The sequence below is a fragment of the Callithrix jacchus genome, chromosome 5 (assembly GCF_049354715.1).
Source record: "Callithrix jacchus isolate 240 chromosome 5, calJac240_pri, whole genome shotgun sequence".
Taxonomy (NCBI): domain Eukaryota; kingdom Metazoa; phylum Chordata; class Mammalia; order Primates; family Cebidae; genus Callithrix; species Callithrix jacchus.
In genome coordinates, this window is record NC_133506.1 from 137,617,255 (window position 1) to 137,643,142 (window position 25,888).

Genomic DNA, 25,888 nt, shown 5'->3' on the forward strand with positions numbered 1-25,888 from the left:
GTGATAATAAGCCTTTGAGAGCCAGAGGGGGGTGCTCGCCGGCTTTCCAGCTCCTCTACTTCCTGCTAGCCCCAGCCTGCCTGAACTGAGGCTGCTTGGAGGTCTCAGCCCCCTGGGCTGCTCATGCTGGGGCCAAGGCAGGCCCAGCTCCTGCCCAGGGATCTGGGTGAGAAAGGGCCCAGCAGGCCTGGGAGCAGGGATGGGGAGCCCCAGAGGAACCCAGCCCTCAGCTGGAGGTGGCCGCCTGGGACTTCAGCGGCCAGGCCTGTTTTCCTGCCCCTTCCCCTGCCTGGCCTCTCCCTCTGGCCCCACTGGCCCCTACTAGGAATGCCTTGGTGCGCATTGCTCTCCGCTGCTTCTGTGGGTCCCTGCCGCCTCCCTGAGAGCTCCTGAGGGTGAGGCCAGGGTGAGGGGCCAGGTGCCCAGCCCTGCTGGGCCACCCTCCAGAGCCAGGAGCAATGAACATCCTGTCCTTGGCCTGGGGCCTCCCGGAGCCCTCTGGCATAATGGTTTCCTCTTCAAAGTCTCTGCAGATATTTTAATTAGCAGCAGAGGAGCGTTCTTTTTAAGTGGCCGCAGGCCTCAGCAGAGGTCTGGGGTGGAGGTGAAGGGCTTGCTTACTGCCTGCGGTTGCAGCCACTGGGCTGAGATGGGGCAAGAAGGCTGGCAGCTGCCAGGGGTGATCAGAAGCAAGCCTGAACGGGATTCCCTGCAGCAGAGGCAGGCGTAGGGAGGGGTGACAGTCCCCTCTCAGCCCGAGCTGCTGGCTGGACTTTGGGCCTCTTTCCTCTGCCTTTGCCCCTCCCTTGCTGGCCAGCCAGTTGATAAACATTGAATTTAGACGATTCCTTGGGATGGAGGGGAACCAGTGCCCAGGCCTGCAGCCCACCCTCCCATTGGGAGGCCCCCAAGGGCCCTGGGGTGCTGTTGCCCTGTTTCTGGAGACACCCTGACCTCCCCCACCAGCCTCTGCCTCCTGCTATCCGTCAGCTTAGCTCCAGCCTCGGGGCCTCTCAGGGTGGCGTCCCTGGTGACGTCCCTGCCTGCCCGCCATCAGAGAGCTGGCAGGGCTGAGGGAAGGAAGCTGCCTCCCTGGCGGGCAAGCAGACGGCGGGTGTGGAAGCGCCAGCTTTCATGTCTCTGGCAGGGCCCTGCTCCGGCTGCCAGTTCCCTGGGGAGTATCCAGGAGCCAGCCTCTGCTTCCAAGAGGGATGGCATTCGTGGGTGTGGGGCTGACAGCCCGCAGCCCTCGGTGGCCCTGGCCCAGGAGAGCTGAGAGGAGGCGGCCAGGAGTGAGGACGAGGAGTTGTGAGCAGTGTGGGGTGCTGCTTTGTGGGACAAAGTTCCCCAACCCCTGCCTGAAACTTGCTTCCTGGCCCTGAGCGTCAGAGTTCCCTCAGCCCTGGGGTCCATGCTCTGCCCTTCACCCTGGAGCTCCTTAACAGGCACTGAAGACACTGGTGCGCTCCAGGGATGCCCTCAGCACAGGCTTTGTCTGCTGGCCCTGTGGGGACTGAATTGGAGGCCTGGCCAGACGGCCAAGGCGCCTGGCTCCAGCCCCCATACACACAGCCTGCTTCTTCCACAGCAGGGGTCGGAGGGAGGGGGTGCAGGCCTGTGGGCGCCCAACCCCCGATGTCCTGGGAAGTCTTCCCTCTACTCATGGTGTGATTTGAGTGTCAGCACCACCCGTCTTGTGTGTTGCTGCACTGCTGCCTGCTGCCCTTCTGAGGCCTCAGTTGTCCCCAAGGCCAGGGCAGGGCATCTAGAAGCACCTGGCCAGTTGTCGTCCCGTCACTTTGCTGTGCTCGTCTAGGCTGGGGTCTGGAGTCTGGGCCAGAACTGAGCAGAGAGTAGAGATTTCTTCCCCGTGGCCATGGTGGTCTGTCCCTCTGTCCCTCATTCCACTGGGATCCCAGAGACACAGCCAGCAGGCAGGGGACTTCTGGTGGGCAGCCAGTGGGGCAGGGAGGCCTGGTTCCAGAGGAGCTCCCCCAGGGGTCCTTTCCCAAGGCCTCAACCCGGCAGCTCCAGCCTGGGCCCTGGCACGTCCTGTCTCCTTGTCCAGAGCAAAACGAGACAAGGGGTGGGGGCCCACAGGCACGAGCTTGCCCTGGGGACTGAGCCCTGCCCAGAGACCTTCCTGTGCATGTCCACCTGGCCTGGATCAGATGAGACTCACCTCCAGTGCCAATGCCGGCCATGATGGGCTGAGTGGACCTGGCGGTGAGTTCCTTGGTCAGGACCTCCTTCCAGACTTGGCCATCCCCCTCCCGAGGGGGGTCTGGCTGTGGCCACCCTGTGTCTGGAGCAGGGGAAGCAACTCTGGGTTGCAGGAAGCCTGGGGCCAGCCCTTCTTTGTGGTCCTGGGGATAGAGAGGCTGGACCTTTCTCTCTGAGGTGGGAGTGGGGAGGGGAGCCACAGGGGACCTGTGGGTGTGAGAGGAGATTCTCAGACTTCCTTCACGGGTGATTCCCGCTGCCTTCTCCGCCCCATCTGTGGTCCCCATTCCACTGTCCTCACCCCACTGGGACCCTCCTGGGGACTGGATGTACTGGGGAACCCTGAGTCCACTGGGGTGGCTGTGACGAAGGCCCACTATCCCGGAGGCCTGGGGTCCAAGCTCAGGGGATGGCTAGGCTGGCCCCTGTCAGGCTTCTGTTGTGGCTGGCAGAAGTTACCTCTGTCATCGCATGGTCACCTCTGTGAGCATTTTGTGTCCTCATCTCATGAGAATTCACACTGGAACAGACCCACCTTGGATGTCATCCACTCTGGGTGGCTGCCCTGTCTCTCCCTGCCTGGGTACCGTGGTGCCACCCCATGCCTGGGTATCTTGGGCCATAAGGCTTTTCTCTTGGCTGCTTTTCCCCGGAGGGTGGTGCCATTCTTGCCCGTGGGGACGACCGGGGCACCGGGCCACGTGCATGCTGCTCCTGCAGAGTCGCTGCCCACGAGGGTTGGCCTGGACCTCCTTTCAGAAGCTCTTCCTGGCAACACTGAGTGTGGCAAGGGGCTGGCAGCAGAGGGGGCAGGATTTGGGGCCCCAGTGTGCTGGGCAGCAGCTAGGGAGGGGCTGGCTCCAGGGTGGCTGTGCTGGCTCCTCTCAGGCTTCCGTTGTGGCTGGCAGACTGGCGTCCTTGCGGTGTCACTTCTGTGTGTGGTCTGTGTCCTCATTTCTTGAGGAATCACACTGGACTAGACCTGCCTTTGATGTCATCTCACATCACTTATCTTTTCAAAGATAAGTGAGATATCTTCAAAGATAAGTGCATGGTCCCAGGCCCTCAGGTTGTGTCAGGGCAGGGTGGGCGTTCCTCTTTTCCCTGTCAGCCCAGGGAGCCAGGACAGTGCTGGTAGGGACAGGCCCCTCAGCCTGCGCCTCCCTCAGGCCCTTTCTGGGCCCTGCTCTGAGTGGTGGGTGGGGGGCGGGGGTGTCCATTGTGACTCACATTTCGTGTCTAGACCCAGCTCCATCCACCCTGGTCCCTTGCTGAAGTGGCCCCTGGAAACCAGGGCAGAGAGCACCGTTTCTCACAGTGCAAGATGGAGGTGATATGAGACTTTGGGAGGCTCCTTTTTTGGGGTCCATCCAGAGGCCAAGCCTCTCCCAGCACTGCAGCGTCCATGCCACCCAGTCTGCTGACCCTCCTCGCCACTGACTGCCAAGACTACTTCCCTCCTCGTGATCCTGAGCCCCAGCTGCCCCTTTCTGTACATCCTGTGGGGCAGTGCTGGGAGGGTCATGGCCTGTGGGGGCAGTGATGAAAACCAGGTGCCTCAGTATCAGTGGCTTCTGAGGGATTCTTCTTGCCTGGCGGCAGGTGGGACACAGATGGGGCTGGCTAGGCCTCTGGTGCCCACAGCAGCCTCCAGGCAGTGTCCCTGGGCTTCTGTGGGCGGCTGCAGCCTGGGTGTGAATCCCAGAGGCCCTATGGCGCTCTTATCTGTGAGGCTGAGACCACAGTGGCTCCTGGCGCTGTCCTCCTGGTGCCCTCTTCCTGGCTCCCCAGCTTCCGATGCCTTTCCAGGGCCACTGGGGCAGCCCCTGCCCACCCCGCAGGCCCTGTTCTCCTCACAAGGCTTTGATCCCAGGCGGCACAATTGGGTTTTCAAAGCATTCACGGCCCTTGTTTGTGTCCCCGGCTGGAGGCTGAGGTTTCAGCGTTCCTGGGCCTGGCCTTTGAAGCTTCCTCTTATTAATCTTTTAACATCCCTCAGCCCCACCCCAGACTGTGGCCCCGAGCAGCCTGGAGCCGGGAGGGGGATGCCTTCAGCCTGGCAGCTGCAGCACTCCACAGTGGTCCCGAGGCATCCGTCAGGCCCTGCCCCACCCCGCCTTCCTGAGGTGCAGAGTCCAGAGCAAGGAGGACTGTGACACTGCATGACTCAGGGACCCTCAGGGCCCTAGCCTGCAGCTGGCTTGGGGCTTGGGGTGGTCCCATGGAGGGCGCTGGTGGTCCTAGGATGCCCTGGGCTTGCTTACAGTGGTAGGGTTGGTGCCAGAGTCGGGACAGGAAGCTGGGCAATGAGGGGCTCATGGGACTGGGCAGGTGGAAACTGCCTGAGGGTGGAGCTGTGGCCATCAGCAGGGCCTGGGCTTGGAGGTGTGGCTGCCTCCGCAGCAGAAGGGGTGCTCTGCCCACGGTGCCCGCCCGGCTCCTGAGTCTCCTGCCCTCCCTGCAGGCGAACCTCTTCCCGGCTGCTCTGGTGCACTTTGGAGCCAAGGAACCAGCAGGTGAGTGTCAGTGGTTGGGGCATCAGAGCCTGGCCAGCCCGTCCGGGACCTCAAAGCTAGCTGCCCCAGAGGGCATTCAGTCTGGGGCCTCATTTGGATCTGGGAGGGAGGTCTGAGGCTTCCAATACCCACCTCTCAGAGGGAGGGCTGGGACAGCCACCTGCTGGCCACCCTGCTCCCAGAGCTGAGTGCTGGTGGCTGGTTGCTGGGCAGATAAGGGTGGGCCTCTCCGAGGCTGAGGGTGGGCTTGGGCCTCCCTGCAGGTGTCTACCTGGAGCCTGGCCTGCTGGAGCGCACCATCTCCCCATCCGCGGCCGACGTGCTGGTGGCCAGGTAAGTGCCAGTGGGTTTGGGGGCTCCTCCCTCAGCGACACCCACCACCCTGTGTCTTTGCCTCCCCCCAGGTACATGTCCAGAGCCACCAGGTCCCCTTCCCCATTGCCAGCCCCTAACCCTGCACCTGAGTCTGAGCCACCTGCTGAGGAGGGGGCGCTGGGCCCCACTGAGCCCATCTCAGAGATGGTTCCGCCTGTGAAGAGGAGCCTGGGCAAGGTGCCCAAGTGGCTGAAGCTGCCAGGTACTGTGGCCGGGTGGAGGGCAGGGGGCTTCGACCAGGTGGAGGACGTGTGGGGGCACAGGGTGCTGTGGTCTGCGGGGATGGGGGGGCCGCATGCTGAATTTGGTTGGGGGGCAGGGGGGCTGGGTGCTGCAGTGGGGGTTGGAGAGCTAGTGCTTCGGCCAGGCCAGTGAGCGGGTGGCTGGGCAGCGAGAGCCCAGGGCCTGTGGTCACCCTGGTGTGTTTGCACTACAGCCAACAAGAGGTGAGCTGCCAGCCTGAGGTGCCCACCAGCCACAGGACCACCTCCCCTGCCAGCAGGAATAAAGACTGTGCGTCCTTCAGTGCTTCCTGTCGTACTTTCTCCAGCAGGGGCCCCTGTCCACCCTGGCTTGGCCTGACTGGAGTGTCCAGGCCCAAGGGTCCTGGTGGACCATGGTGTGGGCCTCGGTGGCCACTCGCCGGGCCGAGGTGTGCATCCTGAACCCGAGTGGGTCTCCTAACAGTATTTACTCCTCCTCCCAGAGAAACAGAAGTGCTGGAAGAAGGGCTTTTTGGGCAGATTGCCTACAACCCAAGAACCAAGCCTGGGCCAGGAGCTGGGGGAGTTAGTAGGCCACCCCATCTTTAGGGCAGGGCCTGGCCTTGCAAGCCTAACAATTTCCACAGGCTTCCCAGGGCTTTCAGACAGACCTACTTGGGTGGGCAGGGTGGGGAAGGGGTGGATCCCAGCAGCAGCTCTGCCTGGCCAGGGCCAGTGGGGCTAAATCAAGGATGGAAAGGCTTACCCCAAAGTTGTCTTAGAGCACCAGGGGAGGAGAGGCTGGGCCGCCTCCAGTGATCCCCAAGGGGCAGCTCTTGTCTTTCCCACCCTGGAATCTGACTCCCTGTGTTCTAACCTTCCCTGCATGGGGCCCCAGGATGGCACTCAACTGAAAGCCCCTTGGGTGTTCACAGTCCTGGGCTCTAACTAGGGAGCTAAAGTGAGGTGGGCTAAGGCACCTGGCAGGGCACTGGAGGGGAAGTGGCCCAAGGCCCTGCTGCTTCCCAGGTGTTGGCACAGGTGGAGCTCATGCCAGACTTCTGACAATCAGAGGGCAGCTAGACCTGGACAGGGCATCCAGGCAGGTCCCACAGCCCTGTGTCTCCAAACATGGGCAGGAGGCATGGCCTGAGGGGGCTGTCCCATACCCCCCGGCACTGCGTGGGGCTGGTGTTGAAGAGAAGGGGAGGCCCTTCCTCCATTTCAGCAGGGCCTTGGGCCAAGGTCCCTCTCACCCTGTGCATCCTGGTCCTGCCTGCAGCCACAAGAATATTCATGGAAGCCACTGCCCACTGGTGGCAGGCCCTGGGGCTGCCCCAGCCTCTGGGGCTGGAGTAACATTTTCCAGGTAGGCGGCCACATATACAAGGTATGGGCTCCACAGCCCCATGCACACATGCTGTCAGCCAGCCTGTCCTGGTGCTTTGCTTTTGTCTTACCAGGGGTGGAAGGGTGCACACAGGGAGCGTGGCTTTGAAGCAGTCTGACTTCAGTGATTAATAGCAACAAGAAGGCCAAGCTGGGAGAGACAGTTTTGATTTATTGATGTTGCTTTGTCAGAACAAATTTATAGCCTGGGGAGCCATTTTCTGAGGGGAATAGCGGATGCCTGGGAAGGTCACATCAGCTTTGATGTTGGTAGCAGGAATGTGGCCAGGAGGCGGCGCTGCCAGCTGCTCTTTGTAAAACATGCAGTCTACCTGTTGGCTGGGCCTTTCCCAGCACCTGCCTGTAGGTGCCCCCATGGGCCTGTCTCCAGTGGGCACTCCAAGGGTGGCAATGCACTACAGTCCTGCCCCTTCTGCAAAGGTTGGAGAATCTCGGGATCTTGTTTGAATCAGCTCCAAACCCCTCAGGTCCTTCTCTGTCTGCAACCAGAAGCCACTAGAAACACAAGACCTGCTTCTGTGGACCAGGGACTTCCCTGGGGTGGCTTCAGCCACGGCTGAGGTCCCTAGAAGTCCAGGAGCTGTGGGGAAGAAGCGCTTAGGTGCGGCCTGCCAGCCAGGCACTCCCACCTGTGCACCGACCCGCATTCACGCACCAACTGCGGAAGCACCTTCTCCAGCTGGTCCACATCCACAAGAATGGCATCTTCTGCCTGGGCCTGCCGTACCGCACGGACGGCTGCTTCTGCAGTGAGAAACTCGAGAAGTGGGGGATGCTGGGAGATCTTAAACCCAGGCCCACTGGGCCTCAGCCTGAGCCAGTGCCCCCACCCACATCCACAGGCAACCCCCAGAACCAGGCTGTAGCACCTGACCAACAGGCCCAGGAGACCAAGTTCAGGCCCTTGTGGGAAACAGAAAAACGTGTCTTGGTTTTCCCGCTAGAAAAACAAAAGGAATCCTGGACACTGCACCTGGGAGGGGGCCTGGGCCCTGGGCTCACCCACAACGAAGATCTTCAGCAGCTCCGCCATGAGCTGCAGTGAGTCCCCGCTAACTGAAAGGCAGGGGGAAGACGTTATGTGGGACCCTTGCCCACTGCCCTGGCTGGGTGCTCCAGATGCAACCCACCCGCCCCAAGGCCTTGGCCCTGCAGAGTTGTGGGAAAGGTACAGGAGGACGGGAACCCCCGCTCCCACCTGCACCCCACCTGCACCTTTGGTCTTGTCATCCTTAAAGTGCGCGTGCAGCAGCCTGCTCACCAGCTCCTGGAGGGGAGGGGGATGTCAGTGCCAGGCCCTGCCCTCCCCCACACCCCCAGGGTGGTGATCATTCTGGGTGGCACCGGCTGTGATTTCCAGCTGGAGATGCCCTCTGTGCGTGGGCCTCTCCCAGGGCAAGGAACAAGGGCCGGCCCAGTGCTTAGGGTGGCAGAAGCTGGAAGAGCAGGGTCTGTCAGGGAGCTGCCCTGCAGAGCGAGTGGATGCAGACTGGTCGCAGGCCCAGCCTGCTGGAGCTCCAGGGGTAGCAAGGAGAGGCCTTGTCGAGTCTGGCATAATCTTGCACTCCCGTCCCCAGCCAAGGGCCATGGATCTGCTTTCCTTTTGAGGAGGCAGGGAAGGCAGAGCCGGCCTGGGTCTGGAGGCAGCTGCTCCCTGGGTGGGATGGCCTGAGGGAGTGCCACCAGTAAGGCCTTGCTTGGCCAACTGTTCAGTGTGCTAGGTCAGCTCCACCAGTCTTGCCCTGGTGCTTATCATCCTGCAGGAGGTGCTTGTGTCTGGAAGCATAGAGCTGGGCTGCACCAGCGAGGTCTACAGGTTAGAGTGGAGGGAAGGGTGGGCTAGATGCTGAGGGCCTGAGGCCTGATCAGCTCTCTCTCTGTGGTAGGAAACTGGGAGTCCTTTCTGTTTTTTTTTGTGGAAAGCAGCACTGTTGTTTGAAAGGACCCCTGTGGCCATCATGCCCAGGGGATGGGGGGCAGGGAGAAGGCTGCAGAGCTGGGGCCTTTGTCTTCCTGAAGCATGGAGGATGGGTACAGGGGAGGAGTCAAAAGGACAGCACTGTTCTGTGGAGCTGGGGGGCCGTGGGCATGTGTACTCAGGAGCTCAGTTTGGGATGTATTGTTACGAACCCAAGAGCTGTCCACAGGGAGTGGCAGGCGGCAGCTGCAGCAGTGGCTGAGACTTGGAGGGCAGCCCTGGGTGGCTGGTGGAGCCACGAGACTCAGTGAGGTGACCCAGGGCAGGCACCAGCCCACAAGGGCTGGGAAAGGAGCCAACATGGAGTGCCCAGGGTTGGGGGCAGGGGCAGTGGGCACCCAGGAGCCCAGAAACAGGCACTACAAGGGAAGGTGGGTGAAGGACCGGCCAGGCTGCCAGCAGCGGGAAGCAGGGAGCTCACAGCACCTCACCCAGAGCAGTCCAATAGGTGACAAGCAGAGCAGCGGATGGGTGAAACCCTGAGGCACGGGAGGTGAATGTGTCACAGCAGCGGACAGCAGGACCCAGCATCCCAGTTTGTCCTGAGCCCTCACTGTGCCCCAGCCAGGGTCCCGGTCACTGCCCGCGTAAGCTCAGTGCCACCTGCTGGTCCTTCTGGCTGCCTACCACCAGCTCTACCTGTAAGGTACCAGAAAAGGCAGAGAAGGCACTACTTCCCCACCTGCTCTGAGACCCCCAACACTGCTGCCCCAGAAGGCCTGGGAAGGAAGACCACACCAGTGAGTGGCAGCTGCCTGGATAATCCAAGGGGTCGCTCCATACACGGGCAGTGGCTTTGGGAGTCAGGCCCAGCACTGGGGGTGGGGGCCTGGGACACACCCAGCCTTGCCCCCCAGACCTGTGGGTGCCACGCCAGGGCTGCAGGCCCCCTGCTCCCCATCGTCCTCAGGCTCTTCGTCTGTAATGACCACAACTCCAGCTCTGGCCAGAGGCCTCGGGGCCCTAGTTATCAGGTGGGCTTGACAGAGAGAACACATGACTTCCCCTGGGGTGTGCCCAGTGCCCTCTCTCCAGCTGTGGCCTTTTGGCTACTCTAACCTGGTGTATTCTCACAACCAAGCGGTGAGGTGGCCCAAGCCTCAGCGACTTTCTCTTTCTGAATTCTGTCTAGCAAGAATCTTCAGCAACTCCACCCCTAGAGTCCCTCCACTCCCCCCCAACCCTGTACTGAGCCCCTGGTGTCCTTGGGTGATAAAGAAGGGGCTAATAAAGAATTCCCCCTGCCCCTACAGGGTTGAAGTAGGACCCTGAGGATGGGTTCACAAGGGCCTGAGACCCTCCCCTTTCCAGGCCACAGAGGTCCACGAGGCCCTGATGACATTGAGGAAGCTCAGTGCCCCAACCTTCAGGTACAGTAATAGAACGAAGGGCTCAGAAACCACTCTGCCTGCACAGAGGGGGGTCCTCTGCACGTGACAGCCCCAGAGAGCCCCACTCACCAGGGGCAGGGAAGAGCAGGGCACGCCCTCCAGCCTTGGCGGATCATGGCTCAGACGGCCTGGGTCTGACCCTAGCCCTGCTGAATCACTTAACACACCCGTACCTCGGTTTCCCCACTGGCGGGCGGGGTTAATAGGTGTCCAGTGTGTGTAACGTGGAGCACCGAGGACACCACGCGTTCCGGGGACTTAGCCCAGTGCTGGCGCCCACCGGAGAGTGGGCAAAAGGGGAACTACTGTGCCTGGCGGCTGGGCCAGGTCTGCCGACTCGGGCCTCATTCTTGCCGTCCTGGGGTCTGACCTCCTCTTCACAGGAGAAACCAGGCTCAGGGCTCAGGACGGCGGCCCAGCTCTTCCTCTCTTTTTGCTGGCTTGGACTCCGCCTGGACGGCGCCTACCCCTGCCTATTTCTGCAAACCTTCTCCACCTTCCCGCAGCCCCGGCTGCCCCACGCACCCTTCTACCTGCTGCGAGACTCCCACCCAGGATAGCGCGGGGCGCGCTGGCGGGCCGGGGTAGGAGTCTGAGAACGGGGCCAACATCAAAGGCACAGGTGGGCGGCGCGGGGGCTGGCTTCGGGCCCTCACAGTGTCACACGTGGGATCGGGATGCAGGGTCCACGCCGCCCTAGCCCCTGCCCGCCGACCCTCACCTTCCGGAAACCAGCTCCTGCTCCGACTCCCTCCATGGCCGCCTCCTCGGCGCGCGCCCTAGGGAGCCCCGCTCCGCGCCCCCAGCCAATGAGACCCGAGCGCGCCCCCGGAGCCCCGCCCCTACCTTCAGCCAATGAGCCAGAAGCGCGCCCTCCCGCAGCCCCACCCTCACGCCCCTCAGCCCATGAACCAGGAGCGCGCCCTACCGGGGTACCACCCTCACGTCCCTCGGCCAATTATCCTGGAGCATGCCCTCCCGGAGCCCCACCCTCATGACCCTAGCCAATGAAACTGGAGCGCGCTGCTCCCCTTCGGATTGCTAGCCCAAGAGCGCGCCAGTTCCTTTGTTCTAATTGGCCCCCAACTAGCGCCGCCAGCGCAGCGCCTGCTGGGAGTTGTAGTTCCCGCGGCCGCTCCCGGCGCGCCTGGTTCCTCCTGGATACTGAGGTCCCAAAGCGGCTGTCGCGAGACCGGGGCCGAGGCTGCAAGCGCTGCAGGGCCTGGAGGGGGCGCGCGACGAGCCTGCCTGCTTCCTGTACGGGTGGTCCCCACGCACCGCGGGGCCCCAGCCCAAAGTGGACCTTGACTACCGCCCAGCCCCGCGCTCCCAGGACCTCCCGCCCGCACAGCCCACTCTGATTGCTCTTCGTCCGGGTCAGCGGAGGCCCAGTCTCCTGTACCCGGCGCCGGGGCTGCTCCGCACCAGGCGGCTCCCTTTCAGCAGCTGCGGGAGCATGCGAAGGAGGTCCTGCCGACCCCGCAGGTCATGGAGGAGTTCCGGCGCTGCTACAGCCGCTTGTGCAGGGAGAGTGGGGCCGAGCCCCAGGAGGCTGTCCTGCAGCAGCTGCACCAGCTTCCCAGGGGCCGGCTGGACCTGGCCACGCAGAGCCTGACAGTGGACACCTGCAGGGCCCTAGGCAAGCTGCTGCCGAGGGAGACGCTGTGTACGGAGCTGGTCCTAAGCGACTGCATGCTCAATGAGGAAGGTGGGCAGGCCCGACAGGGTAGGTCGCTGCTCCTTAGCTGCCCACGCCGTTGCCTTGGCAGCCCCAGAGGCCGCTTCCTCTCCAGGCTCTCCTCTTTCTGTACCGTAGTTAAAGCGAGCAGGACTGGAGGGCAATTCCTCTTTATGACGGGGGAAGAGGCCTTAACCTGCCGCGACTTACCTGGTTCCCTGCGTGCTGACGCGGCTTTGTGCTGCAGGGGCTGCAGGTGTTTCAAACACAGCTTCGCAGCGAGACTCTTGGCCAGCGCCAACCCAGACCACCGGGACAGTTGTCCTTCCCTGGGTCTAGGGAGCTGCCCTCAAAAGGGGCCCACAGGGAAGGTCTTGGGGTCAGCAGGGGCAGAGAGTAATCGCGGCCTCCCTTACACAGGGGCCACACTGCTGCTCCGAGGCCTGTGTGCCAACACCGTGCTGCGCTTTCTGGACCTAAAGGTGAGATACCTGCACTCTGGGTGTCCAAGTGTGCCACCCGAGGGCAAGAGGAGAGTGGGAAGATGCCAGGTCTCGGGGGGCCTGGGGTCTGGACAAGTGGCTGGAAACTGTAAGTGTCCCAGGCCATTCTCCAAAGGCCTCCTATTTGAGTGACTGTCTCTGGAGCAAGAGTTCACATCAGCTACAAGCAAGCCAGCCCCAGGAAGTTCTTGAAGGAAGGGAGGCCACACGTCTGCCCAGGGGGCACCCCAGCCTTGTCCACTGGCTGACCAGGGCCCTTGGGGCATGAGCGGGAATTCAGAACCAGTCAGGGTGAGGGGAGCGACTACCAGCCTGTTTCTGTCCTAGGGCAACAACCTTCGAGCCACCGGGGCTGAGGCTCTGGGAAAACTCCTCCAACAGAACAAATCCATTCAGAGGTGGGTGGTGGTCCTGACCCCACCATCACCCCAGGTCCCCTCTCTATGTGGTTGAGGATTGGCCCTAGAGCACATGGTTCTGCTGCCCAAGAGTTCACAATTGCCAGTTGTCTGCTGTGTTTCACAAACAGCAGTGAGCAGGCAGAGGCTCCAGCCCATCAGACCCCAAGCCAACACCATCCCCAGGCCCTGGACCCCATGGGCTAGGCAGTCCCCTGGGTTAACACTGGCTCCTGTCCTTCCTGCAGCCTTACACTGGAGTGGAACAACTTGGGCACGTGGGATGATGCTTTTGCTACCTTCTGTGGGGGCTTGGCAGCCAATGGCACGCTGCAGAAGCTGGACCTCCGCAACAACCAGATCAGTCACAAGGGCGCCGAGGAGCTGGCCCTGGCCCTGAAGGGCAATGCCACCCTCCAGCAGCTGGGTGAGGCCTCCAGGGTGCCTCGGGCTCCCTCGTCCCTCCAAGACTGCCTGTGCTCTTGGAAGTGAGGGGCTAGGGGACCAGCCAGGCCAGCTCCCCCTCCACCAGGTGCATTCCATCTGGTGACTACAGGTTTCTTTCCAGACCTGCGCTGGAATAACATTGGCCTCCTGGGGGGCCGGGCTCTCATGAACTGTCTCCCCAACAACAGAACCCTGTGGAGGCTAGACCTGGCTGGGAACAACATCCCCGGAGATGTCCTCAGAGCTGTGGGTACGCTGCAGGGCTGTGTGGAACGACACACGAGCCTCTGAGAAAGGCGTGTCCACTGAGGGCGGGGTGCTGGGCCTGGGACCAGAACTGATGATGAGAGCAGCCTGAGAGCCTGCAGAAGCGGAAGGAGCAGAGGGTCTCGGTGCACTTGATCGGCACTCACCACACATGGGCACTGTCCAAGACTCCCTGTGTGCTCCATGAGTTCTTACAACCTATGCAGTGGGGGTACCCATTACATAGCTGCGGAAGCTGAGGCCTTGTGGCTCACAGCCCTGGCCTTGGTGGCAGTGCTGATGCTTCAGGTGGCCCAGGCCTTGGCTAGGGAGGGGCTTCTTGGCATTTGCTCCCTGGTCAACCTGAGTTGTGGCCCTGCATGTTGAGTCCTGTGGGCTGGGGCTGCCTGGTCTGTGTGGCCTCCACATTCCCACCTACCAGCAACCCCACGTCCTTGCGGCTGATGTCTCAGTATCAGGCCTCATACTCCCTCATCCACACACAGTGGCAGCCTCTTCCGGCCCCTGTGCCGAGGGCTCACCCTCCTGCTGGCCCTGCCTGGCCTCTGGCTTGAGCTGCACTGTCCCTGGCGTTGCCTGAGTGTTGGCCTGGCTATTGTCATTGCTCCTGACCTCTGCCACCTCCCCACATGCCATGATCTTTCCAGAACGTGAGCTGAGCACAGTGTCCACCTCAGCATTGTGCAGTGCCCCTTGATCTTTGGGATGGTGGCCAGATGCCCCAGGATGGCCCTTGCCTCTTGTGGTGGATCAGCCCCCACCACCTCTGCCCCACATGTGCCCCACCCCCAACACCCAGTGCCTCCTGCTCAGGACCCCACCCCATGAAGCTAATCCACCCTAATGCACTGAGGGGGTGCTCATGACTTGCTAGGTGAGACGCTGCCCAGCACAGCATAGATTTGCAAGCAGCCAGCTGCTGGGTGCAAACCAGCCACCTCTGAGGCTGAGCAGCCCTGGGTGACATAGCTACTGTGTGTGTGTGTGTGTGTGTGTGTGTGTGTGTGTGTGTGTCAGTGCATGCACGTGCCTCAGCCTCCTGAATAGCAGGGATTACAGGTGTGTGCCACCACGCCCAGGTACTTTTTTGTATTTTTAGTAGAGATGGGGTTTCACCACGTTGGCCAGGGTGGTCTTGAACACCTGACCTCAGGTGATTCAACCTCCTCAGCCTCCCGGAGTGCTGGGATTACATGTGTGAGCCACTGTGTCCAGCTGACACAGCTCCTTCTGACAGAGCAAGCCATGGGCCACAACCAGGACCGGCTCACCACCTTAAAGGAGAACCACGCCCGCACTCACGTGCTCAGCAGGGAGGTCCAGCACCTCAGGGAGGAGAAGTCCAAGCAGGTGAGGATGGCGCCTTCCCTGGCCTCAGAGCTGCTCATGGTTGGGGGTCCTGCCACGTCCTGCCTCCCCCAGCCCCATGGTGTGCCCGCCTTCCCTTCCTCGGGTCTCTGGAGCCTCCCTGAGTGGCTGGTACCTGGAAGGAAGGGCAGCCACCTGGTCTGACTCCCTGCAGGTGGGCTTCCTTGGGGAGCTGGCATCTGAGCCCCAAGGCCTTGCTCTGTAGGAACCACCCTCTTTGTGAAGGAGATGGGGCACTGTGGGTGGGACCCTTTGTTGCCTTGCTGGGCTCCTGCTCTCCTTCCCCTGAGAGGGTAGGGTGGACAGGCTGCAGATGCCCTGACAGGCTGTGGCTGTCTCTGTCCCCAGTTTTTAGACTTGATGGAGACCATTGATAAACAGCGGGAAGAGATGGTTAAGACCAGCAGGTGAGCGAGCCCAGGGCCGCAGGGGCAGGGCGAGGCTTCAGGGCTCAGGTCCTGGCTCAAGACTCAGCTGGGACCCAACGAGAGCCCACGAGTGAGGCCACCAGGAGGCAGCTGGAGGCTCAGTGCCCAGATGACCATAGGTGCTTAAGGAACAGCAGCAGCTACCAAGGTCAGAGGGGTACAGCAGTGCTCTGGGGTTGGGGTTACTCTGCACCCTCCTCTCTGCCCACAGGGCATCAGCAGCCCACATAGGGCAGCTTCAGGAAGCCCTGAATGAGAGGCACTCCATTATCAACGCTCTCAAGGCCAAGTAAGGATGGGGGGGGTGGGTTCAGGATACTTCAGAGATGTGCCACAGGAGGGTGATGTGAGCCTGTGTGCAAGTCCTGTGTACAAAGCAGAGGTGGGAAATGGGGTGAGACTGGGGCAATAACCTGGAAGCCTTCCTGGAGGAGGCAGGTGCTGGCTGGCATTGACTACGTTTTCAGTAACAGAACAGTGACGCCTTTGTAAGGCAGGTAAAGTCCAGCCAGGGTGGGGGTGTTGCCCTTCCTCTCTGCAGGCTGCAGATGACAGAGGCTGCCCTGGCTCTGTCAGAGCAGAAGGGCCAGGACCTGGGGGAGCTCCTGGCCACAGCAGAGCAGGAGCAGCTGAGCCTGTTGCAGAGGCAGGCCAAGGAGCGCAGGCTGGAGCAGCAGGTGGGTAGGCAGGGCTTGAGAGGGGTGGGCTAGGAGGTACGTGGCAGCCAAGGGACCCTCATTGCGCATACCCCACCCCCCTCCCAGGAAGCTGCGGAGCGGGAGTCTAAGTTCCTCAGAGACTTGTCTGCTGCCAATGAGAAGAACCTGCTTCTGCAAAACCAGGTAGCTGTGGGGTGGAGCCAGGGAGCCCAGGGTGGGCGCAGCAGGGCTGGGTCACAGCTTCCCTCCATGCTGCTGGCTTTCCAGGTAGATGAGTTGGAGCGGAAGGTCAAGTGTCAGCAGGAGCAGCTGTTCCAGACCAGGCAGGAGCTGACCAGCATGTCGGCCCAGCTGAAGATGCAGGCCATCCAGGCCGAGGGTGCGCAAGGGCAGGCCTGCTGTGGAGGGGCCTGGGGATGGGTACCCCAGGGACGGGGGCCTCCAGGGGATGCTCACAAATGCTCTGCCCCCCCTGGACTTCCAGAGCGCCTGGACATGGAGAAGAGAAGGTCCAGACAGAGCCTGGAGGACTCGGAAAGCCTGCGCATCAAGGAGGTGCCCTCTCACTTGGCCTCATCTGGCCTCTAACACACCTCAGTGTATGGCCTTGGTGTCATGCAGGTGTCCCCAGAGCACACACCTGGTGGGAGCTACATTTGTCACCTTGGGTCACTGGGTGGCTGTATTTTGCCAGCCTGAGCAGATGTCAGACCCAGAACCTCCTATAGGGGCTGGGAGGGGACCCCATCCATGCCTCAGCCATAGGACAGGTTGGTGTTGAAGAGATAGCCCCACCCATTCAGGGTACACATGCTAGGGCAGGTTCCTGCTAGGCCACCCAAGGCAGCGCTTTCTCAGAATGAACAAGGTTCCCAAGAGATGCCTGCTTTCCAGGGTGGGAAGTCCATGGGGGAAAGGTAGGGGGCCCTGCTCTTCATCCTGGCCCCACAGTCCCTGCACCTGAACAGGTGGAGCACATGAGCCGCCACCTGGAAGAGAGCGAGAGGGCCCTGCAGGAGCGGGTGCAGAGGCTGGAGGCCATGCGGCTGTCCTTGGAGGAGGTGGGTGCCCACCAGGTGGGGCTGAACAAGGAAAGCAGCCCCTGGTGTTCACAGCCTCAGGACCCCTGAGAGCCCTTCCTGGTCTCAGAGCCTCATAGGCCACACCTTGGAGACTCACCCACCAGTGTGCCCAAGAAGCTACAGGGACATGGGTGGCATTCAGGCTCCCTTGGCTGTAGGAACCCCGCCCAGTTAGCCAGGTGGCAGGGCAGCTGCGTGGCCCTCAGGAGGCTGGCAGAAAAGAGCCCCTCCAGCTAGGGTTGGCTGGATGGGCCAGAGAGAGAAGGGCTGTGGGCCAGGGACAGGAGAACAGGCTGGCAGGAGAATGCCGTCTATGTGCAGGAGCTGAGCCGGGTGAAAGCAGCAGCACTCAGTGAGCGTGGCCAGGCTGAGGAGGAGCTGATCAAGGCCAAGAGCCAGGCCCGCCTGGAGGAGGTGAGCCCACAGATGCCCGCCACCCTCTAGGGGAGCCAGGCTGCCTGGCTTCGCTTCCCACATGCAGGCTCCAGAGCTGGAGCTTTGAGTGGGGAGGTGGGAGTATAGTGTTGAGGTCAGGTCACACATCTGTACCCCTGCACACTGCTGGGAGGCTTCAGCTTTGCATCCAGGCCTTCGATGGTGGCGGGGTTTGGCCCATCCCTGTAGCCTGTGACTGCATGGAGGAACTGGAGGGGTGGCGTGACTGGAGAGGGAGGAGGGGAGCCTAGAGGGCATCTGCAGGAGGTACCTGCCAGGAGCGGGTTCAGAGCAAGACAAGTCGTAGTATCTTGAGCAGCCAGTCTGGTGGAGCGGTGGGGTCGTGTCCATGCAAACTTCTCAGGAGGTGAGCTCAGGCTGACACCTTGTGCTCCACGGTGGCTCCTGTGCCCACAGCAACAGCGCCTGGCTCACCTGGAGGACAAGCTGCGGCTGCTAGTGCAAGCGCGGGATGAGGCGCAGGGCGCCTGCCTGCAGCAGAAGCAGGCAGTGGTGGAGGCCCAGACCCGGGCCAGCCAGCTGGGCCTGCAACTGGAGGGCCTGCGGCGGCGCCTGGAAGAGCTGCAGGAGGTAGCTGGGGCTCCGGTGCGGGGTGTGGGGGTCGGGAGGCAAGGGTGCTAGCCCCCGACCCCTCGCCTCACTCCCCAGCCTTCGTTCCTGTCAGGACCTGAGCCACAAGGACCAGGAAAGGGTGGCCGAGGTGAGCAGGGTGCGTGTGGAGCTGCAGGAGCAGAACGGCCGGCTGCAGGCGGAGCTGGCGGCTCAGGAGGCGCTGAGGGAGAAGGTGGCGGCCCTGGAGCGCCAGCTGAAAGGTGAGCCAGACCCTCCCCCTCCCGGTGCCCACTGATGGGACGAGAGGCTAGTCAGAGAGCGGAGCTGGCCAGGTCTCCAGTGCCGGGGCCCTGCCAAGGTGCCTGCTCACAGCGCTCCTTGCCCTGCAGTGATGGCGAGCGACCACCGAGAGGCGCTGCTGGACAGGGAGAGCGAGAACGCGTCTCTCCGGGAGAAGCTGCGGCTCCGGGAGGCGGAGATCGCCCGCATCCGGGACGAGGAGGCCCAGAGGGCGAGCTTCCTGCAGAACGCCGTCCTGGCTTACGTGCAGGGATCCCCCGTGCGGAACCTGAGCCCCCCAAAGTGAGGCAGGCCGGGAGGACCCGGGCGCAGCAGGCGTGCATCAGGGAGCGCGCGAGATGGACCGGGGTTCGCGTCCTGCCCGCGCTGCCTCTTCCTTTGAGACCCGGGCCGTCGGGTCCAAGCGGGGGTTGCAGCGACTGGAGGAGGTGTCGCGGCCGCGGGGCGACCCCGTGGGAGGCGCCTAGGAAGGGCTCCCTCCCTGCCCCTTCGTCCCAGTCGACGCCGCCTGGGAGCGCACCGGGAAGGGGTCCCGCGGGTGCGTCTCCCCCTCGCCATTTGCGATGTCACCCTGAACGCTGCGACCGCCTGCACGCGGCGGGATTTGGAAATACAGCGTGTTTGCACTTTGTGATACGTTCTGGCCCCGCCTCTCCCTCCAAACGCGCCGACCCTCTGCCCCCAGCCCTGCTGGGGTGCAGCCGTTAGCCCTTTTCCCTGCTACCTGGAGGGACCGGAGAGCCGCGGGGGTGTTCGTCTGCGGGTTCGGGTGGCTGCGGAACCCGGAGTTCCCGGCTGGTTCCCAGAGGCAGGGGGGCAGGTCCCCGAGAGCGCTCAGCGCCGGCGGCCCGCGCCTCTGGGTCCAGGTCGCTGGGCTCTCTGCAGCCTGCGCGGCGCCCCGAGGAACCACAGGAGACCCCCGGGCCCGGGACACGCTGGAGAAGGGGGTGTCGCGGCTCCCGCCGCTCTGCCCGAGTTCGGGCGGCCCCGCCCCCCAGCCGCGCGGCCGGGCGCCCTCCGCCCGCTCGCCCCCGCCCCCCGCCGGCCGCGCTCGGCTGTCTCCGCGCCCGGCTTTCGGCGACGCTCGGCTGTCTCCGGCCGCTCGCTCGGCGCTCGGGTCCGCGGCCGCTGCGGCGCCGGGCATTTCTCCGCAGCTCGGCTCGCGGCCGCGCCCGCCGCCGCCCGGCCCGCGCCCATGCAGGCCATCAAGTGCGTGGTGGTCGGCGACGGGTGAGTGCGCGACCCGGAGGCCGCTCGGCTGGTCTGGGCGGGGGCGGCTCCGGGGCCCGGGGCGCAGCCTGGGCGGGCGGGGATGGCGCCCTGGTCCTCGAGAGGCGGCCCCGCCGTACCCCGCCAGAGCCGCTAGCATCCCAGGGCGGAGGAGGGCGGAGGAGGGCGGGGTCCGCGGGCCTCCAGCTCGGGCCCACCTGATGCTGTCCGGCTCCCGCCCGGGCTGGCTGCGAGCGAGGCGGGGCCGCCGCCCTGTCCTCCCAGTGGGTGGGGCCAGGCCTCTCACCTGGGCTGAACCCTCTGCCTGCCCCACCCTCCCGTGCCGCCACTCCTCGGAGTCGGGGCCTCCGCCGCTCTGCCTGGGGGTCCAATGTTGGGGCGCCCCCATTCACCACCCCAGCCCGGAGCCCGGCCTGTCCTGGTAGTCCTCCAGCCCTAGGTCGCCGTGCATCTGGTGGGCTGGGACCCCCATCTTTACCTCTGACTCCCCTAACTCGCCTCTGGCTCCGGGGGAGGGGGGCTGCCCTTGTTGGGCAGTGGGTCCCAGGCCGGGCCCGGGAGCCACGTGGCTTGCCCTGTCTGCAGCGCCGTGGGGAAGACATGCTTGTTGATCAGCTACACGACCAACGCCTTCCCCGGAGAGTACATCCCCACCGTGTGAGTGTGCGGGGCTTCCTGGGAGAGCACATGCCCACCTTGTGAGTGTGGGGGGCTTCCCTGGAGAGCACATGCCCACCTTGTGAATGTGGGGGGCTTCCCTGGAGAGCACATGCCCTCCGTGTGCGTAGGGCATGGGGGGGACATGGGCAGGGGCTCCCCTGGGCTTCCAGGTCTGGTTCAGGTGGCTGTGCCTCTGAGCTTCCTGGTTGGGGCTGAGGTGCCAGCTAGAATTCCAGTTCCGTGCAGAGTTGTGAACCCCAAGACACAGGCTGCAGGGCTGGGGGTTTCTGGGACCCTTCCCAAGCCCTGACCCTGCCCTCACTGCTCTGCAGTTTTGACAACTACTCTGCCAACGTGATGGTGGACGGGAAGCCGGTCAACCTGGGGCTGTGGGACACGGCGGGGCAGGAGGACTACGACCGGTTGCGGCCGCTCTCCTACCCCCAAACTGTAGGTGACAACAGGGCCTGCCCCAGGAGCTGGGTGGGTCCCTGAGGTCCAGACAGGGGAGGGAGCAGGGCCACAGGGACCCCCGTGACCACTCCACCATCCCTCACCTTCTTCCCAAGGACGTCTTTCTAATCTGCTTCTCCCTGGTGAGCCCGGCCTCCTTCGAGAACGTTCGAGCCAAGGTAGGGCAAGGCTAGGGGCCCTGGTGGGCAGAGGGCTTGCCCCGGAACCTGCCCTGACAGTTGTCCTTTACAGGCAATTGAGATATGGTTCTTCCTGGGGTAGGCACATGGGGTAGGGTCTGAAGAGGACTGTAGGGGCTGATGGGGTGGCATCAGCTCTCAGAACGGACTGAGAGCTGGGGATGGGCCTTGCCTGGGAGGTCCTGGGGGTCTCCAGCTTCCCTGGCTGTTTGTTTTTGGCATCTCCCCACCAAACCCACCAGACCCCTGCTCACCCCTTGAAGGACGAAGAGCCGAGTGTCGCTCTGGAACAGCGGGGAAAAGGGCCTGAGAGCCGTGGCCTGCTCAGGTGGGGCTAGGGTAGCAGACCCCAAGCGTAAGGGTCAGAGTGGTCTGTCCCTGCAGTGGTACCCAGAGGTGCGGCACCACTGCCCCCACACGCCCATCCTCCTGGTGGGCACCAAGCTGGACCTCCGTGATGACAAGGACACCATTGAGCGGCTGCGGGACAAGAAGCTGGCCCCCATTACATACCCACAGGGCCTGGCTATGGCCCGGGAGATCGGTGGGTAGGCGCTGGCGGCCTGCAGGGGAGGGACAGGGAGGCTCGAGGAGGGCCCCCCTGTACCTCACCCTCACTGTCTTCCCTCCTCACCACTGTCAGGCTCTGTGAAGTACCTGGAGTGCTCAGCCCTGACACAGCGGGGCCTGAAGACAGTGTTTGACGAGGCGATCCGGGCAGTGCTCTGCCCACCCCCAGTGAAAAAGCCAGGGAAGAAGTGCACTGTCTTCTAGAGCCTGAGAGCTGGCAGGGGAGCAGCCCTAGACGTGACCACTGTTGTGTTGAGACGTGTGGTGTCCCTGAGTTGGCGGTGGGGAGCAGTGGGGGTGGGCAGCGGGAAGCATGGGGATGAGGCTGGGCAGCAGGGTCCTGTCCTCTCTGCCGCCTCTTTCTGGGGTATGGCTCCAGCCTTCCCTGGCCCCCACCAGAGGCCGGGAGGGAGGATGGTCTTCCTCAGGGCTGAAGGGGCAGGTGCAAGGAGGGTGGGGGGGAGTTCTGTCCATTGCGCCCCTCGGCGGGGTGGCCCCTTCTTATTTTATACAATAAACATTCTCTACACCTCCTGCTTCTCACTACCTGCCCTTCTGCCCTAGGTGGGCTTTGCTCCTAACTGCCCCCCAGGGACCATGCAGAGCATGTCGGTCACACCCCAGCTACACCTCGGAGCCGATTCCTGATGGGCAGCACTAAGCTTCCTACCCTGGACCCAGGGGCAAGAGGGGCTTGCTGAGCTCCTCAGCCCCCAAAGGAGCCGACCCAGTTCAAAGCAGTAGCAAGTACATTGAGCCCTTGGGATGATCACATGCCTGTGTACGAGGCTCCCTTGTGCTGATTTTCGGCCGCATTTCCAGGAGAGGTGGCCCAGTTCTCAGGCAGCTCTGGTTATGCTGATCGGGACAGTCTGAAAAGAGGGTAAAGCGCTGGGCGCGGTGGCTCAAGCCTGTAATCCCAGCACTTTGGGAGGCCGAGGCGGGTGGATCACAAGGTCAAGAGATTGAGACCATCCTGGTCAACATGGTGAAACCTGGTCTCTACTAAAAATACAAAGAAATTAGCTGGGCATGGTGGCGTGTGCCTGTAGTCCCAGCTGCTCAGGAGACTGAGGCAGGAGAATTGCTTGAACCCAGGAGGCGGAGGTTGCGGTGAGCTGAGATGACACCATTGTACTCCAGCCTGGGTAACAAGAGTGAAAGAGTGAAACTCCATCTCAAAAAAAAAAAAAGAGGCTAAAGCAGGTCAGGCCTCTCAGAGCTCATGGGAGCTGAGGCAGTCTTCCCCCCCCCAATCCCTCAGCTCCTCTGGCTGGCACTGGGAGGAAGGGCATCCAGGTGGAGGCACAGGGTGGACAAAGGCACGGGGGTCGGTGTGTGGCATGGAGCATGAAGAGAGCAGCGACCCAGCATGGTCTGCTGATGCTGAAGCCAGAAACAGTGGGCCCCGAGCCAAGTTCCGGAGCTTGGAGTCACTCAGGATCGGAGGGTGCCATGGGGGCCAGAGTCAGCTTCACCTGGTGCTGGGTGGGACAGCTCCTTCTGGCTCAGTTAAGCTGATTGCTGAATTCTCAATAATTTTGCTAGCCAGTTGTTAAACAACCATCATTAACAATTATAGAAGTTTAAGCCGGGCGTGGTGGCTCACGCCTGTAATCCCAGTACTTTGGGAGGCCGAGGCGGGTGTATCACGAGGTCAAGAAATCGAGACCATCCTGGTCAACATGGTGAAACCCCATCTCTACTAAAAATACAAAAAATTAGCTGTGCATAGTGGCACGTGCCTGTAATCCCAGCTACTCGGGAGGCTGAGGCAGGAGAACTGCTTGAACCCAGGAGGCAGAGGTTGCGGTGAGCCAAGATCATGCCATTGCACTCCAGCCTGGGTAAACGAGCGAAACTCCGTCTTAAAAAAAAATACAATTATAGAAGTTTACAGTTTGTTTTATTAAAAGCAAAATCAACAAACATTACTTCCTAGTTATTTCTGCACATATTACTGTTTTCTCTGCCCCTGGGTTATATATATATCTGTGATACCTATGGACACAGACACCATGTAACAGGGTGCTGAGGGCATCTCTTCCACCTCCACATTCAATGACGTCTGACTGGTAGCTTGACATCAGCTGTGGTGAGCGTATTTCCACCATGGGAATTGGCAAACTCCTTACATTGGGGCTTGATTTATGATTAAGTGTCTAGACTTAAGATGATGGAGAAAATGCAGATTAGACTTCAGGATGCTGTATCTGTATTCATTACATTGTGAACAGCACCACAAATTGAGGAAATGCTCTTCTAGTATTCGAAAACCATTATCTGAGTCAACAAACTGGCTCAGGTCATTGACAAAATGGAGAAGCTTGAAGTATTCCTTGTTGCCCTTTTTTCTTACTCATTAGCCTGAAGGAAGAGTAGCCAACCGCACACTCACAGAGTGGGTGACAAACACTTATATGCACACACTGTCTCACCCCAGGGTTCTGGACAGGTCCAAAGGCCATCCGTGCTGAAATTCACTGCCTTCCTTAGGAGCCAGCCTTTCACCACCTCCTACCTCCCTCCCAGTCCCAGACTGCAAGCTGGCCAGGTGTGAACGCCTCAGGTGTGGGAGCCTGGCTCCCCTCTTGGTTAGAATGGGGCTCTCATGGGTCTCTGCCAGCATTCCCACACCCTGCTTTGAGCCTCAGCTACCTGCTGGAAGCCTAGGAATAGCACATAGCCTGGGCAGAGGAATCAGGTTTATTGGAGGGATTGGGGGTAGGACGGGCATGGCATGGGGCTGAGGTATGTGTAGAGGGGGGCTCAGGTGGCCCAAAAGCCCCCATCCACCGGCACAGTGGAGCCAGTGGTCATACCGCTTCGGTCACTCAGCAGAAAGAGGATGGCGTCCACCACATGCGCTACCTCTGTGGTCAGGGCAGGGGTCAGGGGCACAGATGAAGGAGGCTGCTGCTCATCTTTCCCTCCCATCCCTGCCCAGGGTGGGCATAGGGGCTGCTGGTGCCATGCTGGCTGGGCTCCCACCCAACTCACCAGCAAACTTGCCAAGTGGGATTCGGTCGAGCACAGTCTTGGCCTTGTGGGGGTCCATCCAATTGGCCTGGCCCATGGGCGTCATCACCACTGTGGGGTTTACTGCATTCACTCGGATCTACACCAGGACAGCTGGGGTCAGCAGGGTGAGTGGGGTGCCCTAGGTTGGGGGAGGCACCCCAGTGCTGCTCACCTTGTGGGGCCCGAGCTCTAGGGCCATCACCTTGGTCAGCATGTCCAGGGCACCCTTGGTGGAGCCTGTGAAGGGGAACCCAAGCTGGCTGGGGCTGGGGCTGGGGCTGAGGTTGGCGATGAGGGTGAGGCTGGGGTGGAACCGAGAGCACAGCTGGGGCACTCACAGTAGATGCTGTGGTTAGTTATTGCCCTCTGGGAGGCCTGGCTGGAGATATTCACGATGGCCCCTGGGACTCCCCGGGCTATTAAGCCCCTGGCCACGATCTGGAATTGCAGTGAGAGGGTGAGGCAGAGCTAGCGGCACTCACTAGAGTTCCAGTCCAGCCTGGAGGGCAGCTCACCTGAGACACCTGGATGACTGCTCTCAGGTTCACCTCAAAGGATCTAGAGCCCAAGGGACAGAGGCTGGTCAGAGGCTGGCACTGTCTCCAGGACTGCCCCTCTGTAGGGTTCCTCCACTCCCACAGGCTCACCTGTCAAAGGCCTCCTTGGTGACATCCAGGAAAGGCTGCAGCAGGGCCACAGCTGCGTTGTTCACCAACAGGTCCACAGGGCCCACGCTGCCTAGGGCCCGCTCCGTGGCCTCCCAGTCGCTCAGGTCCACACAGACAGGATCTATCCCAGGGCACTGTGTGTATCAGCAGGTAGTTACCAGAGACTCTGTGCCCAGCAAGCCGCACAGCCCTGGGGCTGGTGCCCTTTCAGCCCGACAAGGAAAAGAGTTAGGAGTTCCGGAGTGGTCAGGACTCTGGGCCAGCGGCCCGGCGCTGCCTCCAGCGGGGTCACTTCCTCCCTGAGCCCGAGCACCTCCTGCCCCGGGCCTACTCGGTAGCCTTTTCCGCCTCTTTCCGAGCCCGAGGGCCCTGGCGGCTCTGCCGGCCACCCGGCCGCCACGCAGACCACGAGCCCTGGGAGTGGGTGCGAAGGCGCCCAGGCCACGATGAGAAGTGCGGCGCCTGCGAGGGGAGGCCGAGCCGAGAACAGGGTGGCCGAGCCGCGCACAGGGGTTACCGACCCCGCCCGCTGGCGCCCCCTCCCCGCTCGCCGCCTCGCCACGCTGGGACACGGCGGCGCGTACCTCGCGGACAAGGCTGTCCAGGTCGGCCTGTGTCCTGCTCACAGCCACCACCCGCGCGCCCGCCGCATGCAGCGCCTGAACCGTGCCGCGCCCGATGCCTGCCGGAGTACACAGCTCAGTGAGGGCGCCCCCCGCTCGCCTTTGCCCGCCGCCCCTCTTTGCCCGCCGCCCACCTTTGCCCGCCCCGGTGACCAGCACTCGACGACCCGCGAGCCCCAGCTCCATGTCCACGCCGTCTCCGCCCTCCGTGCTGGGGTCGCGGGACTTG

The 25,888-nt window shown here is 62.4% G+C and overlaps 5 protein-coding genes and 1 long non-coding RNA gene across 92 annotated transcripts in view; 4 read left to right on the plus strand and 2 right to left on the minus strand.

The window, feature by feature from the left end:
- Positions 1-5,639, plus strand: part of ASPSCR1 (ASPSCR1 tether for SLC2A4, UBX domain containing) — a 40,948-nt gene extending 35,309 nt beyond the window's left edge. For 21 of the 41 annotated variants that reach the window (XR_013536085.1, XM_078374996.1, XM_054256634.2 and 18 more), the window contains 5 exons: positions 4,223-4,349; positions 4,688-4,739; positions 5,003-5,072; positions 5,144-5,316; positions 5,551-5,639. Coding sequence is in view for 32 of the 41 variants with exons in the window: in XM_078374996.1 (XP_078231122.1) it covers positions 4,223-4,349; positions 4,688-4,739; positions 5,003-5,072; positions 5,144-5,316; positions 5,551-5,564 (436 nt within the window). In the remaining 9 variants the exon portion in view is untranslated. Of the gene's footprint in view, positions 1-3,111; positions 4,350-4,687; positions 4,740-5,002; positions 5,073-5,143; positions 5,317-5,550 lie in introns of those variants that run through there. The other 20 variants (XR_004743677.3, XM_078375002.1, XM_078375000.1 and 17 more) reach the window with 7 other exon arrangements.
- Positions 5,640-5,641: 2 nt separating this feature from the next.
- LOC144582734 (uncharacterized) lies at positions 5,642-10,615 on the plus strand. Its single transcript, XR_013536099.1, has 3 exons — positions 5,642-5,766; positions 9,959-10,075; positions 10,480-10,615. It is a non-coding gene; the product is annotated as an uncharacterized LOC144582734 (long non-coding RNA).
- On the minus strand, positions 6,859-19,987 carry CENPX (centromere protein X). 30 transcript variants are annotated; one of them, XM_054256649.2, is made up of 6 exons: positions 10,818-10,877; positions 9,137-9,184; positions 7,943-7,994; positions 7,730-7,783; positions 7,383-7,471; positions 6,859-7,307 (listed from the first exon to the last, which is right to left on the minus strand). In XM_054256649.2, exons 1-6 carry the CDS (start codon positions 10,851-10,853, stop codon positions 7,293-7,295), a joined length of 294 nt encoding a protein of 97 aa, XP_054112624.1. In that variant the 5' UTR covers positions 10,854-10,877; the 3' UTR covers positions 6,859-7,292. The 30 variants fall into 30 exon arrangements, 23 of the variants coding, with proteins under 23 accessions (XP_054112624.1, XP_054112622.1, XP_054112623.1 ...); XM_054256647.2 differs by having other exon boundaries at positions 7,701-7,783; XM_054256648.2 differs by having other exon boundaries at positions 7,937-7,994.
- LRRC45 (leucine rich repeat containing 45) lies at positions 11,330-18,870 on the plus strand. Of its 13 annotated transcripts, none has more exons than XM_035302153.3 (17): positions 11,330-11,822; positions 12,195-12,256; positions 12,605-12,675; positions 12,924-13,102; positions 13,244-13,372; positions 14,627-14,739; positions 15,106-15,164; positions 15,397-15,474; positions 15,727-15,862; positions 15,950-16,027; positions 16,112-16,223; positions 16,329-16,399; positions 16,813-16,905; positions 17,248-17,340; positions 17,779-17,952; positions 18,047-18,194; positions 18,324-18,870. In XM_035302153.3, the coding sequence occupies exons 1-17, from the start codon at positions 11,585-11,587 to the stop codon at positions 18,518-18,520; spliced, it is 2,031 nt and encodes a 676-aa protein (XP_035158044.1). In that variant the 5' UTR covers positions 11,330-11,584; the 3' UTR covers positions 18,521-18,870. The 13 variants fall into 13 exon arrangements, with proteins under 13 accessions (XP_035158044.1, XP_035158045.1, XP_054112605.1 ...); XM_035302154.3 differs by having other exon boundaries at positions 11,330-11,804; XM_054256630.2 differs by having other exon boundaries at positions 11,330-11,762.
- Positions 19,343-21,878, plus strand: RAC3 (Rac family small GTPase 3). 2 transcript variants are annotated; one of them, XM_017972951.4, is made up of 6 exons: positions 19,343-19,464; positions 20,050-20,121; positions 20,457-20,574; positions 20,694-20,756; positions 21,162-21,325; positions 21,421-21,878. In XM_017972951.4, the coding sequence occupies exons 1-6, from the start codon at positions 19,430-19,432 to the stop codon at positions 21,479-21,481; spliced, it is 513 nt and encodes a 170-aa protein (XP_017828440.1). In that variant the 5' UTR covers positions 19,343-19,429; the 3' UTR covers positions 21,482-21,878. The 2 variants fall into 2 exon arrangements, with proteins under 2 accessions (XP_017828440.1, XP_002748908.2); XM_002748862.7 differs by having other exon boundaries at positions 21,162-21,321.
- Positions 21,879-22,021: 143 nt separating this feature from the next.
- Positions 22,022-25,860, minus strand: DCXR (dicarbonyl and L-xylulose reductase). 5 transcript variants are annotated; one of them, XM_078375032.1, is made up of 8 exons: positions 25,794-25,860; positions 25,621-25,718; positions 25,016-25,170; positions 24,884-24,926; positions 24,707-24,806; positions 24,541-24,605; positions 24,348-24,465; positions 22,022-22,219 (listed from the first exon to the last, which is right to left on the minus strand). In XM_078375032.1, exons 1-8 carry the CDS (start codon positions 25,843-25,845, stop codon positions 22,080-22,082), a joined length of 771 nt encoding a protein of 256 aa, XP_078231158.1. In that variant the 5' UTR covers positions 25,846-25,860; the 3' UTR covers positions 22,022-22,079. The 5 variants fall into 5 exon arrangements, with proteins under 5 accessions (XP_078231158.1, XP_078231159.1, XP_008996191.2 ...); XM_078375033.1 differs by lacking the exon at positions 22,022-22,219 and adding an exon at positions 23,074-23,214; XM_008997943.4 differs by lacking the exon at positions 22,022-22,219 and adding an exon at positions 23,237-23,509.
- Positions 25,861-25,888: the final 28 nt, after the last annotated feature.

Bases quoted from the DNA above. Each gene is read 5' to 3' on its own strand.
- LRRC45 (XM_035302153.3), top strand. From the start codon at position 11,585: ATGGAGGAGTTCCGGCGCTGCTACAGCCGCTTGTGCAGGGAGAGTGGG. The intron at 16,028-16,111 runs GTAGCTGTGGGG...CTGGCTTTCCAG, and splicing joins ACCTGCTTCTGCAAAACCAG to GTAGATGAGTTGGAGCGGAA. The intron at 17,953-18,046 runs GTAGCTGGGGCT...CGTTCCTGTCAG, and splicing joins GCCTGGAAGAGCTGCAGGAG to GACCTGAGCCACAAGGACCA.
- RAC3 (XM_002748862.7), top strand. From the start codon at position 19,430: ATGCAGGCCATCAAGTGCGTGGTGGTCGGCGACGG. The intron at 20,575-20,693 runs GTAGGTGACAAC...CTTCTTCCCAAG, and splicing joins CGCTCTCCTACCCCCAAACT to GACGTCTTTCTAATCTGCTT. The intron at 20,757-21,161 runs GTAGGGCAAGGC...CTGTCCCTGCAG, and splicing joins TCGAGAACGTTCGAGCCAAG to TGGTACCCAGAGGTGCGGCA.
- CENPX (XM_078375020.1), bottom strand. From the start codon at position 19,852: ATGGGGGCGCCCCAACATTGGACCCCCAGGCAGAGCGGCGGAGGCCCC. The intron at 7,472-7,700 runs GTGCAGTGTCCA...TTCTCACTGCAG, and splicing joins GGGCCCAGGCCCCCTCCCAG to AAGCAGCCGTCCGTGCGGTA. The intron at 7,308-7,382 runs GTGCGTGAATGC...TCTTCCCCACAG, and splicing joins AGAAGGTGCTTCCGCAGTTG to CTCCTGGACTTCTAGGGACC.
- DCXR (XM_078375032.1), bottom strand. From the start codon at position 25,845: ATGGAGCTGGGGCTCGCGGGTCGTCGAGTGCTGGTCACCGGGGCGGGC. The intron at 24,606-24,706 runs GTGAGTGCCCCA...TCCCCTTCACAG, and splicing joins AACTAACCACAGCATCTACT to GCTCCACCAAGGGTGCCCTG. The intron at 22,220-24,347 runs GTGAGTTGGGTG...CCCTCTTTTCAG, and splicing joins CCCACTTGGCAAGTTTGCTG to ACTGTCCCGATCAGCATAAC.